The 16,942-nt window shown below is 39.5% G+C and overlaps 1 protein-coding gene across 2 annotated transcripts in view; it reads left to right on the forward strand.

Moving 5' to 3' along the window:
* The window catches only part of NCKAP5 (NCK associated protein 5), a 606,853-nt gene that overhangs the window by 258,808 nt on the left and 331,103 nt on the right, over positions 1–16,942 (forward strand). Inside the window, exon 5 of one of the 2 annotated variants that reach the window (XM_032215483.1) lies at positions 14,941–15,074. The exons of the other annotated variant lie outside the window; for it this stretch is intronic. Within the exon in view, the coding sequence (XP_032071374.1) occupies positions 14,941–15,074 (134 nt within the window). The remainder of the gene's footprint in view (positions 1–14,940; positions 15,075–16,942) is intronic. 2 annotated transcript variants of the gene reach the window in all.

Below are 16,942 nucleotides of genomic sequence, written 5' to 3' on the forward strand. Positions count from 1 at the left end.
CACACATGCATACACACATATATTATATATGGTGATTTTATTATAGCTTTTTAAAAATATATTATATCCTCTATTGTGTGTGTATTATATTATATACACATGCACGCACGCACACACACGCACACACACACACACACACACACACACACACACACTTCATTTAAACTAAATTTGTATATCATTGATTGCATGACCTCTATAGATGCCATATGCTAAATAAAATACATATACTCCTGATACAGGAAGATATATGCTTAAAATGTAACTTTTAAATGTTTAGCTGCTGTATCAGTTTATTGCATTATTTAATGATACTTATTATTAATACTTATGTACCAATTATGATTCCATAAATATCCTTATCAAATATTATAAAATAGCAACCATTCACATATATCCTGTTCTCTTTTTTTTTTAGTCAGCATTTTAGTTTACATTATATGCCCTCTGAGATATATACCCCTGTATATGTTCAATGAATCCTGAGGCTTTTAATGCAGCAGGGAAGTATTCTGAAAATTAACTAAAGTGTTGGTTACAAGATCTATGATCTATACTATATTAACTATTGTAGGTAATCATTGATGGGAATAACAACAGTTGTGAAGATTGCAGTCAGAGTCAAGGCTACGTAGTGAGAAAAGAAGAATCAATAAAATTTGAGCAGGATTTCTATTAACTGGGTGTAGTAGAAATTACTCCATATTGTGCACACACTTATGAATGAATTTATGATTGTTCAAGGACTTTCTGTTCTTGACTGTGTATATCAGGATGAGGCCAGACCTTGTGGAATCATAATTAGTTTGATAAAATAACAAAGCTTGCTAGTATCTAATAACATCCACTATAACTGGATCAAGGCAGAGATTATTTATTTTGCTTTTGATTTGAGCTTATATTTCATTCTTGTGACTATAATATTTTCATATAAATTATCTTTGGCCTCACATCTTTTTCAGGTTTTATCTCACCTCAAAAACTTTTCATTATGTTTAATTTAGGAAAATTAGACTTCATTAATTAATGCCTCTAGAAACTATTAGAAGCTCAATTACATTTGCAAATTCATTTTTGAGTAGCTTTGTGGTTTTAAGATAAAAATTAATTATTTGAGTATGCAAGCATTCTTGCTCATTAAAATGGTGCTTTTTATTTTGTTAAATACTTTTTTAAATGCATATATAGCATACAACTTCAAGTATAGAATTAATTAGGCTAGAAAGTCAGTTTCAGTTTTGGCTCCTTGCATTACAGATGAATAAATGGGAAATGTTTCATGATTACAAGATGGATTTCAAAACTGCATACCTTCATTTACTGGTAGTCCTCAACTTATGATCACAATTGAGTCCAACATTCCTGTTCCTAACTAAATGAGACAGTTGTTAAATGTGTTTTGTCCATTTTACGATCTTGTCTCAGTTTCTAGTTAAATCACTGAAGTTGTTAAGTTAGTAACACAGTGGTTAAGTGAATCTGGCTTTCCTATTGACTTTGCTTGTCAGAAGGTCACAGAAGGTGATCACATGACACTGCAACCATCATAAATAAGAGTCAGTTGCCAATCATCTGAATTTTGATCACCTGACCATGGGGATGCTACAATGGTCATAAGTGTGAAAAACAATCATGAGTCACTTTAAGTGCCACTGTAAATTTAAACAGTCACTAAACGAACTGTTTTTAAGTCGAGGACTAACTTTTAAAGGATTAATGTTCTTGTTTTTGCTGCTCTACAGTATAGTACGTAGTACATTATATATATGGTAGTGGTGCTTTAAGTTTAGAAACCAGAGTCTCTACACAAGATTATAGAAGACAATACACTTAATAGCTTCTGTTCATTAGCCTGTGGAAGATGACAAGCAGTTTTAGTAGTGACTGCAATTTTATTGGCCCCAGTTGTTTGTTTCACATAATTAAACTACTATTTGGCAATGATGCTTTTTCATGCTCCTAGCTTTGGCAGGACTGCACAGCTGGAAAAATCAAGAGTAGAGCTAAATGCTTGTCATTTTTATTATTTTAAATTTTGTTTTTGCCTTTTGCATAAACAGTAATTTCATATGTAATTTAGTTTTCTAAATTTATAACTATAGATTAATCGTCCACTTAGAAGGAAGAAAAAGAGCTGCTTGACAGCAGTCATTCTGTTGCTTAAACTGCAATTAAAATTCTGTCACATTCCTGGGTAAATAAAACCAAACAAATTGAATAAAGTCAGTGTCCTACCACTTGGTGGCAATTTTGAGCTACTGTGTAATAAAAGTGGATACTGCAAAGAGTAACAATACTTTTAATTCACTTACTTGGGTTGAAAAAGAACAGCACCACAGGCTAAAAGTATCAATCATAAAATCCACTGCCCATTGTTGCTAAAATATCTAGCGAGGATATCATGATTTCTTTTTTGGCATCCTTTATAGACAAGTGGAAAGAATATACACAGAATTTGTTATTGCCTGCTGTTGAACAGATTTATTTTCTAATGACACAAACTGTTAGAATAATCTGGAAATTAGTTAGAACTGAAAGAGAAAATATAAAACATTTGATTTGATTTACAGATGGAAAATAGCTAACGTTGATAGAAGGAATAAAAGCAACCCTTTTTAAAAAATGGCATGCGATAATGAACATCTTTGACATCCACTAGTTTAGCGGAATTATAATTTGGAATAATCAGACAGTAAGTATTTTTCAGTAAAGACTCATGGAGGGATAAAGAAAACATTTTGTTTGTCTAGGATTAAAAATTCAGAATGAAAGTTATGAAGAAACCCTAAGTTATATTAAAAAATAGTGAGGAATACACAGCGGTCTGAGAAAGGAAAGATGAGTAGAGTGTGAAGGTTTTGGAAATGGTCAAAGAGACTGAAAGAAAATTTGGTAGGTAGCCAAGATAATTGGCAGTGTTTGAATGGGAAGTAGAAACACAGAATTGAAAAGGGAAAGATTCAGGAAGAGGGCACGATAGCCATATTCACATAAAATGAATTCAGTTTGGAAGAGGAAGCCAAGAGGTATAGGATTATTACATCTGGAAAAATGGTTGCTATGCAACTGTAGCATTGCCATCTGATGTCCCTATTAGGGAATCAGCAATCAAAAGTTCAGGGGTAGTGATGAATTCACATAAAATGTAATTATCTACTTAATTTCAGGTAAAATACTTGGTGGCAATTTTGAGCTACTTGCTGTGTGTGTGTGTGTGTGTGTAAAGCTTTTGATATAATGAATTAAGATGTGCTTGAAACATCAGTCACTACCAATACTTTTTTGCAAATTGGGACGCTGTTAACTTAAGCCATGCTTACAGTGTCTACTGTTTCTGGGAATTTCAGGGAAGATAGGGTTAAAGGATTGTTGAAGTATAAATATGAAATTTTAGAAGAATAATATTTTTCCAGTAGTTGTTGGTTTTTAAATTCTCAATTTTAACCATTTAATTACATAGAGAATAATATGTAATATAATTGCATTTTTAAAAGAGCCTATTCCACCTTCTCAAAGAAATGAATTTTATGATATATCTGCTATGACTTCAGGCTTCTTAAATGTAATCTATCATAAGCATGGGTAAAACAGAAAAGATAAATGTCACCTTTAGCAGTTCACTTTGGAACTGTAATAAGTGACAGAGTCATATTAATTAACATGGCTGAGTTTAGTGAACATTTGTCTAATATAATAAAATGTTATAACTGTAAGCATTTTCATCCTTTTTTTCTGTTCCTGTTCCTTTCACCTTGAGTGATGGTTGTTCCTGTTATCAAAATCTACTATCAAGAGAGCTGCAATGTGCTGCTGGGTTATTTGTCAATGCCTGACTTTATTTTTGTAAAGAGGTATTGATTTCAGGATAATAAATATTTAGTTTAACAGGACTTGATAGGGAGCAAAGGGCTACCTGAAATTAGATTAATTTAAATTGTGTACTGTGAGACACAACCCAGAATTCTCCTAATGTGAAATACATGTTGCTAGACATACTCAATGATAGGGAAGCCACCAAGATGCCCTAAGATATTTGAGTTTTTTGAATCTCATAATCCACTGATTTTGCTAAATCTGCTGATTTTGATGGAAATCGGATTCCAAAACAGCCATTAGGCAAATTACACTGTATTTTATTAATTTTTATAATTGGTATTTTTCAGACAAAACCTTACTGTACACATATCAAACAAATAAGGAAATATTTAGAAGAAAATGCTGGTTTTGTTATTGCATTTAACATTCATACCAATTCTCTTGCAGAAATTATAAAGATTAATGTTGAGAAAGAGGGGTAGCAGACTTATGAATAAATACTGAAAAACTAAACAAAAGCCAAATTATCTGATCCCTCCATTTGTATATCTCTCTCTTTCTGTTTGGATGTGTGGAACATGTTTAACAGTGCTACTTTCTGTTCCATGGGCTGGCAGATGAAGATTTCATCTCTTAAACTGTAAATTTTATGACTTTTTCCATTTGCTAAGTCTCCTAACATTTGGCATCTTGTATGCACCTTTTCCAAATTTGCATAGTTGTTAATGTAAATTGCTTTAAGAACCTTTTTTAAAATGCAAATTACTCTCATTTTGTTCATTGATAGATCCATTTCCATAGTACTGTATTTACTGTGACTTTCTCTACTAATGTAACCTTTTTGAAAGATTTGATTTAGATTCTGGTTTCAGTATGTATGACTTTTCAGATATATTTTTTTCTGCATAGGACCTCTAAAAATCAGGGAGAAAAGGTTACCAACTAGATTTGGTTTAGTGCTAACCAAAAAGGCACTTGGAACTCCACTGAGAGAAAAATGCCCCGATTTGCTCAGTGGGATCTATAATTATTTGTTTTATCATACTATTGATATTGTGTTGGTGTACACTTCTTGAATAGATGGATCACATAGGTTAGTTAGTGACTTTATTGTATCTGTTTTCTTTACACATGCAGGTAGTTCTCAACTTACGACTACAATTGAGCCCACAATTTCTGGTGCTAAATGAGAAAGCTTTTAAGTTCATTTTGTCCCATTTTAGGACCTTTCTTGCCACAGCTATTATCACTGTGGTTGTTAAATTAATAACACAAGTCAGTTGCCAAGCACCTAAATTTTTATCATATGATCATGGGGATGTTGCAAAAGTTGAAAAATGGTCATAAGTCACTATTTTCAGTGCCATTGTTACTTCAAACAGTCACTAAATGTACTGTTGTAAGTCAAGCACTACCTTACGTTACATTAAGAGAGATGATAAAGTTCTTTATCTCTTAAGTATTCTTTAACTACTGTATTTTTCAGAGTATAAGATTAGTATTAGTATTAGTATTTGGTTTATTTGTATGCCGCCTTTCTCCAGGGGGGACTCAAGGCGGCGAACAACTCAAAGGGGAAAGGGAACATAAACAACAGTACACATAATTAAAATACACGAAAATCACACAGCCATACCAGTCGAGAGGGGAGGGGAACTCATCAACCCCAGGCCTGCTGGCACAGCCAGGTTTTGACGGCTTTCCGGAAGGCCTGGAGAGAGGTGAGGGTCCGGATCTCCGCGGGGAGTTCATTCCAAAGGGCCGGAGCTGCTACAGAGAAGGCCCTCCCCCGGGTAGTAGCCAGATGGCATTGGCTGGTGAATGGAACCCAGAGGAGGCCGACCCTGTGAGATCTGACGGGTCTTTGGGAAGTAATTGGCAGCAGGCGGTCTCTCAAGTACCCAGGTCCAATACCATGAAGGGCTTTATAAGTTACGACTAGCACTTTGAAGCGTATCCGGAGACCGATCGGTAGCCAGTGCAGCTCGCGGAGGATAGGTGTAACATGGGTGTACCGAGGTGCACCCACAATCGCTCGCGCGGCTGCATTCTGGACGAGTTGAAGTTTCCGAAGACTCTTCAAAGGCTGCCCCATGTAGAGCTCTCCCCCCCCTAAAAGTGGCTGGAAATGTCTGTGTGTCTTATTCAGTGAATATTGCCCCCAATGCGCCGTCCCCCATCCTTCAGCCATTTTCAGCCTCGGGGGGTCATGTTTTTGGCCTCTGCACGCTTCATTTTAGACCCATTCTAGGCTACGGGGATCGCCACAACACATCGCTGTCGATCATTGCCTCTGCACATCACATTTTTGGCCTTTGTGTGTCGTGTTTTTGGGTAGTTCCCCGCCACGTGGAACTGGCTGAAAACGTGATGTGCGGAATCAAAAACGTGACACACTGAGACCAAAAATGCGATGCATGGAGGCCATGCATAGCCTGGAACGGGTCTAAAACGGAGCATGCGGAAGCCAAAAACGTGACATACGGAGGCGGTAATGGGTTGTGGTGATGCCCGCAACCTGGAGCAGCTGTTTGATGGTATTCCGGGAGACCGTTCCAACTGCCTCAACAACAATCAGCTGCTAGTCAGATGAATACCGATGGATACTGGTAGGCAGAAGCAGAATTTTTTTTCTTGTTTTCCTCTCCAAAAACTAACATGCATCTTATACTCCAAAAATATGGTATGTCATATATGTGTAGTTGGTGGTTTTTAACGAGCTAGGTCTGTGATGGCGAAGCTATGGCATGCGTGCCAGAGGTGGTATGCATGCCATGCATGCGTGAGGATGGAGTGCATGAGGGGGATCGCACGTTCATTCGTGGGGGGCTGGATATGCGTGGGGTGAATGTGCGGGTATACATGTGCATGTGTGGGACATGTGCAGGGGTTTCACGTGCATGAGTGGAGGCTGGGCACATGTGTGTGTGTGGGGTACATTGCATTTTGGGGGTCAGGCATACAAATGCACTTTGGGCACTTGGTCCAGAAAAGGTTAGCCATCACTGACCTACATGGATTTTTTTTTGTCAAAAGCTGTTAAACAAAAGTTTAAATCAGACACCTTTAAATTAAAATGATCCTACTTGATACTGATGATCAGTGCTGGTTTTCTATCTTTACTTTGCCAGGGACCAAAGTAAACTGATTTGAATTCTCTCCTCTTGTTCATATGCTCAGAGTTATGCCTCCAAAGGACAGCTTTTTACATTAAACTTTGTCGGGGTATGTGTGCATGCACAATACTTTTGGCACAATTTGGTATACAAAGATAAAAACAAAGAATTGGAAATTCAAATGGTGAATTGTATGGTGAGTTTTGCGCTTGCAAATTATATAGAGAGAAAGAAAGATCCCATTCAGAAGATTTCTCCTGAGATCAAATAAAACTTAACCTCACCTCATGAGGGGGAAAAATAGCCTGTTGGGTTTGCTGTTGTAAAGTAGCTTACAGAGACCCCTGCTCCAAGCTTTGTCAGAAAACACTGGATGACATGGTGCATGGTGCTTGTGGTTGTTGAAATCTGTTTTTCAGGGGCTATAGGAAAATGTGCAGGCAAAATACCTCTGTGATTTCTTTCTTTCTCAATGATGAAGAGCAGGAGGTGCTACCAACGGTCTATAGTCAATCCTGATTGCTCCATAGACTGAGAGAAAAAGTTGCAGGCACGCATCTGCTCCTCCTTCCTAGTTCCTGTCAGTCTATGGTCCAAATAGGCTGACATTTTGATAGCTTAGCATTGTTAGCATAGCTAAATTGATTGATTGAATTAGTGCAGGTTAATTTGTAATTTCTAAAATTATTTGAAATTTTACCTAAAGTGACTGTGGGTGTGGAGGAAGCGTTGGTCTGGTCGCCACCTTGCGCGCCAACGCGTTGTGATCGCCTTAATCTGGTGATTTCAAATTGAAGGCTCCACTGCAGGAACGGAGGTAAGAGAGTGGCTGGCGCTTTATTTGTGGATGGCTCGCACGGCTGTGACCCTGTGATCGGGAAAAGTCGTGATTACAGTTTAAGCAACAATCTTCTGATTAGACCTTTCCTTCCTTTGCAGTGAGTCCGCAGCCACTCTTCATTTGAAAAGTGGTCCCTGGGACGCCGATAGTCACGAGCTAGACTTGTAGGGGGATCTCTGCAAGTCCTCCCCTCAGTAGTGTTCATCGCCTCATGGCCGTTAGCTGTGTGCCATTTCTAAAGGAGCAGGCAGCCATTATTTGTGACGAGCGGCAATTTTGAATTTCAACAGGCAGCGGCGGCCATTTTGTGGGACCAATAGAACAGTGTCAGGTTACAAGATTAGCTGGCCGAAAATCGACAAAAAAAGGGAAGGCAACCCATTGTGCACATTCGACACCGGGTTGAAAATTGAGCACACCTATTGAAGGGACTTAGAGATGGCATCTAAGGAAGTGGCTGATCCTCAGGGCTCTGAGGCATCGACTTCTGGAACTCAGGCTAGAGACAGGACCGCAAAACCAACAGTGGCACAGAGACCTTCCAGGGCCACGCTGCGTGATGAACAACGCAGGCAAAAGGCCCTGGAAAAGCGAGTGGTCCGGGTGGAACGATTACTCCAATTACAGCAGGAACACGTAATCCGGTCTCCCCCTAGAGAGTCTAGCCCTGAGTCTTCCTTGGCCCAGTCCCCTGACAGGGAGGTTAGGGCTTTCCGAATGGATGTTTCTTCTTCCCTCTTTGTATCCCCCAGGGCCATCTGGGGAGTTATGGGACACTCACTGGAAAGATCATCTAGAGATTGCTTGATCCCTCATCCCACCTTGGCTCCTCAATCTGAGACCTTTGAAACTGAGGATAGGGATGATTATTATGATGAGTTGCAAAATTTGCCTCCCAACATACAAAAATTGATTGCCTCGGCAATTTCCCACAGGATTGCCTCAGGCATGAAATATCAGGATAGACGTGGTAAGGCCCCTAAAAAATCTCAATCTCATTCAGCCCCAACGCCTGGGGGAAGGGCATTTCGGAGATGGCTTCCCCGGCTGGGGGGTTGAACCGGGGTCACCGTCTTTAGCTAACGAAGGGTCAGTGACTGAGGAAGAGCCCATGCATGGGCTGGTTATGTCAGACGATAAGGATTCAGGGAAACAGGACACCCCGACCTTTGCTGGCTTCTTTCAACCTTCCTTGTTTAAATAGCTCCTAAACAAGGCAAAGTCTACAACTAAATTGGGGGGAAGTGATATCCATCCCACTCCCGATGCTCGTAAGGACTTGATGCAAACTATGTTTGCTAAGGCATCTCTAGATAAAGAGGATGTCCCAGCCCCACCTCTCTTCCTGGAGGTTGTCAAGAGTCAGTGGGCCCAGCCTGGTACATTCCCAAATCCCAGGGTGAATGACAGGAGGTTTTATAAAATGGATCAGGCCTTTTCTCAGGCACTACAGGTGCCTTGTCCTCTTCAGCAGCAGTAGTAGCAGGTGATGTAGTGGACAAGCTGAAGCCCTAGGACAAGAAGGCAGAACTCATTCTTAGGAAATGGTTTCAGGCTTGGTCCATTAAGACAGTGGCAGCGGCCTCCTTTTTTAACAGAACCACTCTATTATGGCTGTAGCAATTACAAGAGCACACTCCCCTGGAGGACGCTCACACAATGAAAGATCTTAGCAAAATTATTGCTGCCACACAGTACTGGTAGAAAAGCTCTTTGGGAAATCCTTGGATCCAATTTTAGTGGAGAACAAGGAGAAAAAGAAGGTCCTTCCATCCACGACCAAATGCCAGAAGAACCATCCTGTGCCCTATCGCAGACGCCAGTTCTTCCGTCCCTCTGAGTCCGAGTTCCACCAGAGCAGGTACTATGGATCCAGGGGGGATAGGTTCCAGTCCAGGAATATTTTCCAGGATAGGAATAGAGGTCAGGGCCAATCTAGGCAGCCTTTTCGTGGGGGGGACGGGGGGACGGTCATCCCTTCCGCAGAGGGAAGTGAGTAGAATCCCACACTTCCCATAGGCGGCCGCCTGTATCATTTTGCGTTACAATGCGAACACATAACACTTGGGTCCTCGCCACTGTACAACAGGGCCTCATACTAGAATTTCTCTCTTCCCCTCCCAATCTCTTCAGAACCTTCTCCTCTTCCCGGGACACTGTTAAACGTGATCTGGTCTGGCTCGTAATTCAACACTTATTGGAGATACAGGCAATAGAGCCAGTTCCCTTAGAGGTCCAAGGACGAGGGTTTTATTCCAACCTCTTTATTGTTCCGAAGAGTTTGGGGTGGGGTGGGGTGGAGAGCAATCCTGGATCTGAAACATCTGAATGAATTTATTGTTTATCACTGCTTTAAGATGGTGTCTTTGCATTCCATCCTGTTAGATATTAGGCAGGGCAACTTCATGGCATCCATAGACCTTATTGAAGTGTACCTTCATATCTCAATCAGGCCTCCCCACAGCAAATACCTTAGGTTCACTAAGGAAGGAGCCCATTACCAATACAGGGCATTGCCATTTGGTCTAGCTTCGGCCTCACTAACATTCACTAAAGTCATGGCGGCTATGGTGGCCTATCTTAGGTCTCTCCCTGTCCGACTTCAACTTTATCTAGATGATGTCTTAGTACAGGCTCATTCTTATAACCAATCTCTGACGGATGTCCAAATTACCATTGACATCCTCCAGCAGGTCGGATTGTCAGTCAATTTTGATAAAATCCACCTAACTCCCATCACTAGGTTATTACATCTGGGAGCAATTATTGATTCCAAGGAAGGGGTGGTCTTTTTGTCACAAGACCGTAAGGCGAAGTTACAACACTTAGTCCGAGATATCAAATCGAAGAGGGTGGTTCTCATAGTAGACCTTTCACGTCTTTTAGGAATGATGATATCGTGTATAGGGATAATCCCCTGGGCATGGTTTCACACCAGAACATTACAGTGGGCCTTGATCCCTTACCAGAGGGAAATGATGAGCAACTCACCTTTGGCCATTCCAGTGACTCCGCAGGTTCACCTGTCACTCTGGTAATGGCTATCTGCTGTGCTCAGCCAGAGGTCACAATTCAGAGAGCCAATGAGAATAACTGTGACTGCAGATGCAAATTTCTTCGGCTGGGGGGCTTTGATGGACTTGAAAATGGCACAGGATTGCTGGACAAAGAGAGATCTGCGCCACAACATAAACTATCTAGAGCTCAAAGCAGCAGGCCTACCCTTCGACATTTCCAGCACGACTTGCACCACAAACACGTGTTATTTCTCACCGACAATATCGCCATGAAGGCGCATGTGAACAGGCATGGTGGGACTCTTGCCAGGGCTCTGTGGACACAGGCACACAGACTGATCTAGTGGGCGGAGGCACATGCGGTCTTGATCACAGTGGATCACATTTCTGGGACTGCCAATCACCATACAGACTGTCTCAGCCGAGCCACAATGAACCATGGGAAGTGGCAGCTTCACCCGGACATTTTTCAAAGCATATGTTGCAGATTCGGAGCCCCGGTGATCGATCTCTTTGCAACACTGGCGAGATTTGTGACCAGATATTGGACTTGGGGAGCCGAGGACACGGATGTGTTGAGATGTTGACGGCCGCCAGGCCTTCTATATGCTTTCCCTCCCCTTCGCCTTCTTCCAGGGACAATCAAGAAGATAGTGTCAGAGGGGGCAGAGATAATTTTATTAGCACCGGACTGGCCCAGGAGGCTATGGTATGGGGACTTGATCCAACTGACAGTGTCTCCTCCTTGGAGAATTCCCAGGGAGGAGATTTGCTTGTGCCAGGGGGTGTTAATTCATCCAGAGCCTCAATGGCTCAAACTAACTGCCTGGCACTTGAAAGGGACATTTTAAGTAGGGCCCAGGTCTCTGCTAAGGTTATCTCTACCTTAGAAGCAGCCAGGCTTCCTTCGACCACTAGAATATACAACGCTACATGGTTGGTGTTTGTACAGTGGTGTGAGGTGATGTCCATTAAGGCAGATGATAGGGTTAGGGTTAAATAGTGGCTCCATCAGTCGCTATTGAGTCATGAATTCTTCCCTCCCTAAGGACGGTAGCTTGGGTACATCCCGTTGGTAGCACCTCATGCTCTTCGTTATTAAGAATGATCGTTGGTACTTACCTGAATGTCGATTCTAATGATGAAAGCGGGAGGTGCTACCTTCCCTCCCTATTTATTGTAGCGGCATGGGGGCAGAGGTGTAGTTTTTTCCTTGTGAGCTTTGTTTTGCAGTTTTACTCCCTATGACCTCGAGGAACTAGGAAGGAGGAGCAAAGGCGTGCCTGCAACTTTTTCCCTCAGTATATGGACCAATCAGGACTGACTACAGCCCGTTGGTAGCACCTCCCGCTTTCATCATTAGAATCGACATTCAGATAAGTACCAACGATTGTTTTCCCTGATTGGTTTTACTTTGCAATTATAAGAATTTTGGATTTTCCAAGAAGTAATACGTGGACTATATATTTGTAGGGGAAGGTGGGTGAATATGACAGATTTAAGAATGGCCATATATAAGTGCCTTATCTACCTTGCAAAGGTCCCATGTCAATTTACAATAATCTGTAATTAACCATTTAGGAATTACATCCATTTTGCTTAACATTTCTATCCTAACCATGAGAGGGGAGCCTTAATGGATTTAAGTTTTGCAGAACTCTGATGGTGTGAAATATTGCATGTTTCTATATTCAATATTTACTTTCTGTAAGTATCCTTTTCAGCATTTGCAAAACTCTGAAATAGTACCAATACATTTTAATTGGCTAATTTAATTAGGTCACTAAATTTCTTTTATGGAAATTTATTTCCATATATTATTATTTCTCATTTTAAACATTCACACTTCCAAATATTTAGGTGAGATTTCCTCCTCGTAAGTCCTGTCTCCTCTGTGTAATTCTCCATAGTTTACAGTATGCATAGATATTTCATTTAATCTCTTATAACCAACCTCTAAAGACATCTGCTTATATATCACTGTCTTTGAGATCTTTTTCTGGCTCATATTTTGGTCTCTTGGTTACTGCTATTATAAATTTATTATCCAGTATGATTTATAATACCAGAGCTTGTGCAAATAATGGCTTAATACCAAGAAAGCTTTTTTTATTCTGTAATAAAATTATATGCCTAAAATTTGATACAATACTGTGGTATTTCATAAAATTTAGGTTATAAGCATCAAATCTATTTGAAACTTATGGCAGCTCACAAACAAGGTAATGCTGTGTGTGTGTGTGTGTGTGTGTGTGTGCGCGCGCACACACACTCCTAAAGTTCTAACCTTTTCATGATGGAAAAGGGCTTATGGATCCTACTATTGGAGAAATGGAAGCTCTTGTATTTTCCAGTGGAGAAAGAAAATTATTTGACTGAATGAAAGAATGTTAACTACTTCACCACTGGCTGGCTAATTGAGATACAGGAATATGTACACTTTAGAATAGAACAGAACAGAATAGAATAGAATGCAAGAGAAGAGAAGAGACATAGAATAGAATAGCTTTATTTAGCTAAGTGCTTGGACACATAAGGAATTTGTATTTGGTGCATATGCTCTCAGTGTACATAAGGAGAATAAAATACATTTGTCAGTAGGATTGTAAAGAATGATACTGGAGGAAAATAAAATTTAGAAAATGAAGTATGCCAATTTAGTGATATTTTTATTACAAAGAGAGTTTTCTCTGTCCTCTATATTTTAGATAAATAGTTTTGTCATATTACATATGTTTATCAGCTCAGCGGTTTGGAAATATCTGTGTTGTCATTCAACAGCTGCTTTATGATTAGGCACAGATAATAAGGTAATTATCACTGTCTGTACTTTCTTCATTTCATCTTTCTTTGAACTTTCTATTTCTAATTACCCCTACTTAACCATTAATGTATCTATAAAGCTTTGAATTTCATACAGAGTTGACTGTTTTCCATGAAAAATTAAATTTGTTGAACTGGTCACAAAGAAGAAATAGCTGAGTAGGTATCTATACGTATGCTGCCATATTTTCTATTTCAGATGTATTTGGTCTTCAGACGCTCAGGACCTGACTATTAAGTACTGTAAATTCAAGAGATGATTCCCTGCTGTCTCCAACAGCACTACAGTACTTCAGTTGTAGTAAGGCAGGATGCATTCTCTGAAGTGGTTCTTACTTTCTGAAGCACACTTAACAACTGTGGGGGTTTCTGCCAGAAATTAAAAATAAATATATATAATTATTCAAATTTTTCCATTCCTTCAAAATCAGCTGCTCTCATTATTTTCTTTTAAATTATTGGTATCAGGTTGTACTTCTGTATTTTGTTATTATAGTTAAAAAAACATTTAAGCGAAAATAGCTTTGCAAGTAAAAAAAAGGGTGATAGCAACAATAATTTATTAAACTTTTCACGAATTTGCAATTTATACAGCCAGCAGCCTTCATGGCTAGGAAATTATGAGTAATTCTCACTTAACCACCACATTTGGGAATGCAAAAGGCTATTGCTAAGTAACATGGTCATTAAGCAAGACATGTGACCCCAATAGACCATGGGTGTCAAACTCCATTGTGTTGCGGGCCAGATCATGATGTATCATGACATTTTTTGCCTTTGTGGAGCTGGGGTGGCTGTAGCCTGTACATGACGTATCCGGCCCACGGGCCACCAGTTTGATAGGCCTGCAATAGACTAAGGAATTCACTTCCGCTACAGTCATTAAGCAAATCACCTCATTAAGCATAACTATGACTTGCAATTTTATTGCTAACTTCTCCATTGATTTTACTTGTAAAAAGTTGGCTATGAAGCAATTAAATGACTATTGTGGGATATTGTAATAGTTGTAAATGCTTTCTGTTTGCAAAATACCCAAATCTTTTTTTATATGACCAAGGGATGCTGAACTCTCATAAGTGCAAGGAACAGTGGCAAAGTTTTTTCCCCCCAGGATTATTGTAAACGTGAATTGTCTCATTAAACAGGCTGGTTGTTATGCAAGGACTACCTTTATGTGTTTTGAAATTCTAATCATCTGATGGGATCTTGGTTAAAGGTGACTGACCCAGGGTAAAGTCTTTACTCAGATTGTCTTTCAATAGAAGCCTAGGTCTTAAGCTTCACACATTGGACCTCTGCTTAATTTTGTCACTTTTTTTTAAAGCGCGAGAAGCTGGTACATGAGTTGGAGGAAGAGCGACATTTGAGATTTGAAAGTGAAAAAAAACTACAAGAAATGACCCTGGAATCTGAGCGCCACAGGGTTCAAATGTGTGGACTGCAACAGCAGTTTTCAAGGTAAGCAGAAGGTTTGAAAAATTACCCGATTTAAATACTTTTATACTGTACATACATATAGACACTTGAATACATAAGTAAATAGAATATGTGGTCATAGTTGTTACTAATTTTCAAACATGATCTGTTTCCTTGTCCAATAGAAGCTTGTCTTCAGTGGTGGGTTTCAATTTATTTTACTACTGGTTCATAAGTGGGAATGACTTGATCCTTAGGAATGTGTATATGTATGGGGAGAAATGCTCCTAGGGAATGATAAAAGAGGATATAGTGCATAGCTGCACAATGTGCAGAGAAAAAGACTCAGAAAGGAACCTCCTTAGATTATCAGGCTGTAAAAAGGGACTGTGGGAGATTTGTACTTTCAGACCTGCAATATTCTGCAATAAAATAGAATTTGCTCATCTGATCCCGTTTCCTGTCTGGCTTACCCCAGAAGGCCAGTGGTACCTGACAAAAATAAAAAAAGAATTTATATGACTGAACTATTCTTGATAAGTTAATTCAGCTGTTATTACAAATACAAATACAGATAAATCCTTGACTTACAGTCATAATTGGCACCAAAACTTCCATTGCTAAGTAATGTAGTAGTTAAGCAAATCACTCTGGTCATTAAGCAAATCCAGCTTCCCTCACTGACCCTGAGTTGTCACAGGACCCTGTGCAGCTGCAACCATTGTAAATAGATGCTGGTTATCAAGTGCCTGAATTGGATTATGTGACCATGGGAATGCTGTATGGATCGTAAATGCAAGCACTAGTTGTAAGTCACCATCCTAACTCTGAACGGTTGCTAAATGAATGATTGCAAGTGAAGGATTTACCTGTAGCAGGATGCTTATTAGAGAAAATGGAAAACTGAATAATTCCTAGTGCTGAAATCTGATAGTATGTGAATGATCTTGGGAGATGGGAGGAAGATTTCCAGTCTATCACATGGTCTGTTAAGAGGCAGCTGTGAGGATACAGGTGGGGAAAAAGGATAGAAAGTATTTCAGAAGGCAGTTTTCTTTCTAAAAGATGTATTAATTCTGTATCACTGATAAACCCAGAAGTTATCAATGAAGATATTGATAGTTTATTACTGTTCTAAGAGACACGAGCTCAAGCTGATCATCAAGGTATATTCAATTCATATGAAGATCACATCTCAGTTTCACAAGCCAACGTATGGATTTTATACAAAAACACCAGCCTTCTATCTTCAAGTAGGGTACTGAATAAAACCAGGAAATCAGAAGTTGGCTTATAATGTTTGGAAGACTTTTATTAATCATTTTTACTTTTACTCACAGAACTTACATGATCACCTATCTCATATAATGAGTCTATTTTTCCCCAGTTCCGATATAATGGGAAACATAATGAGTCTGTGCAACCTAGCTTGCTTTCTCAATGTGAAGTGGAGCAGAGAGGTTATATGTGGTTTATTATGAAAAAATAATAAAAACATGTAAGCTATCATTTTAGAATACAAAGATTCTTTCTTCTCTTATGCATCTATTATCAGCTGAGGAATACTTAGTTTGAGAGATAAAAAATCTTCACATAAACCTAGCAGACTTAAAAATGGCATAACTGTTACAGGTAGTCCTCGCTTAATGACCAGAACAGCCTGAAATCTCAGTCACTGAGTGAAGCAGCCATTAAGCAATTCATCAAGTGACTGCTTAGTTCAATAATTGCAATTCCCTTGCAGTCGTTAAACAGTCTCACTGGTTATTTAGTTTCAAGTAAATATCCCAAAAATGCTTTTCCAAAAGGCAGCTGGATTTTCTTGGGTTTTTTTTCCCCTTTCAAAACATTTCGCTCCATATCCAAGAAGCGAAACTTTTTCAAAGGAAAAAAAAACCAAGAAAGTCCAG

Source organism: Thamnophis elegans, chromosome 1 (genome assembly GCF_009769535.1).
Source record: "Thamnophis elegans isolate rThaEle1 chromosome 1, rThaEle1.pri, whole genome shotgun sequence".
Lineage (NCBI taxonomy): Eukaryota > Metazoa > Chordata > Lepidosauria > Squamata > Colubridae > Thamnophis > Thamnophis elegans.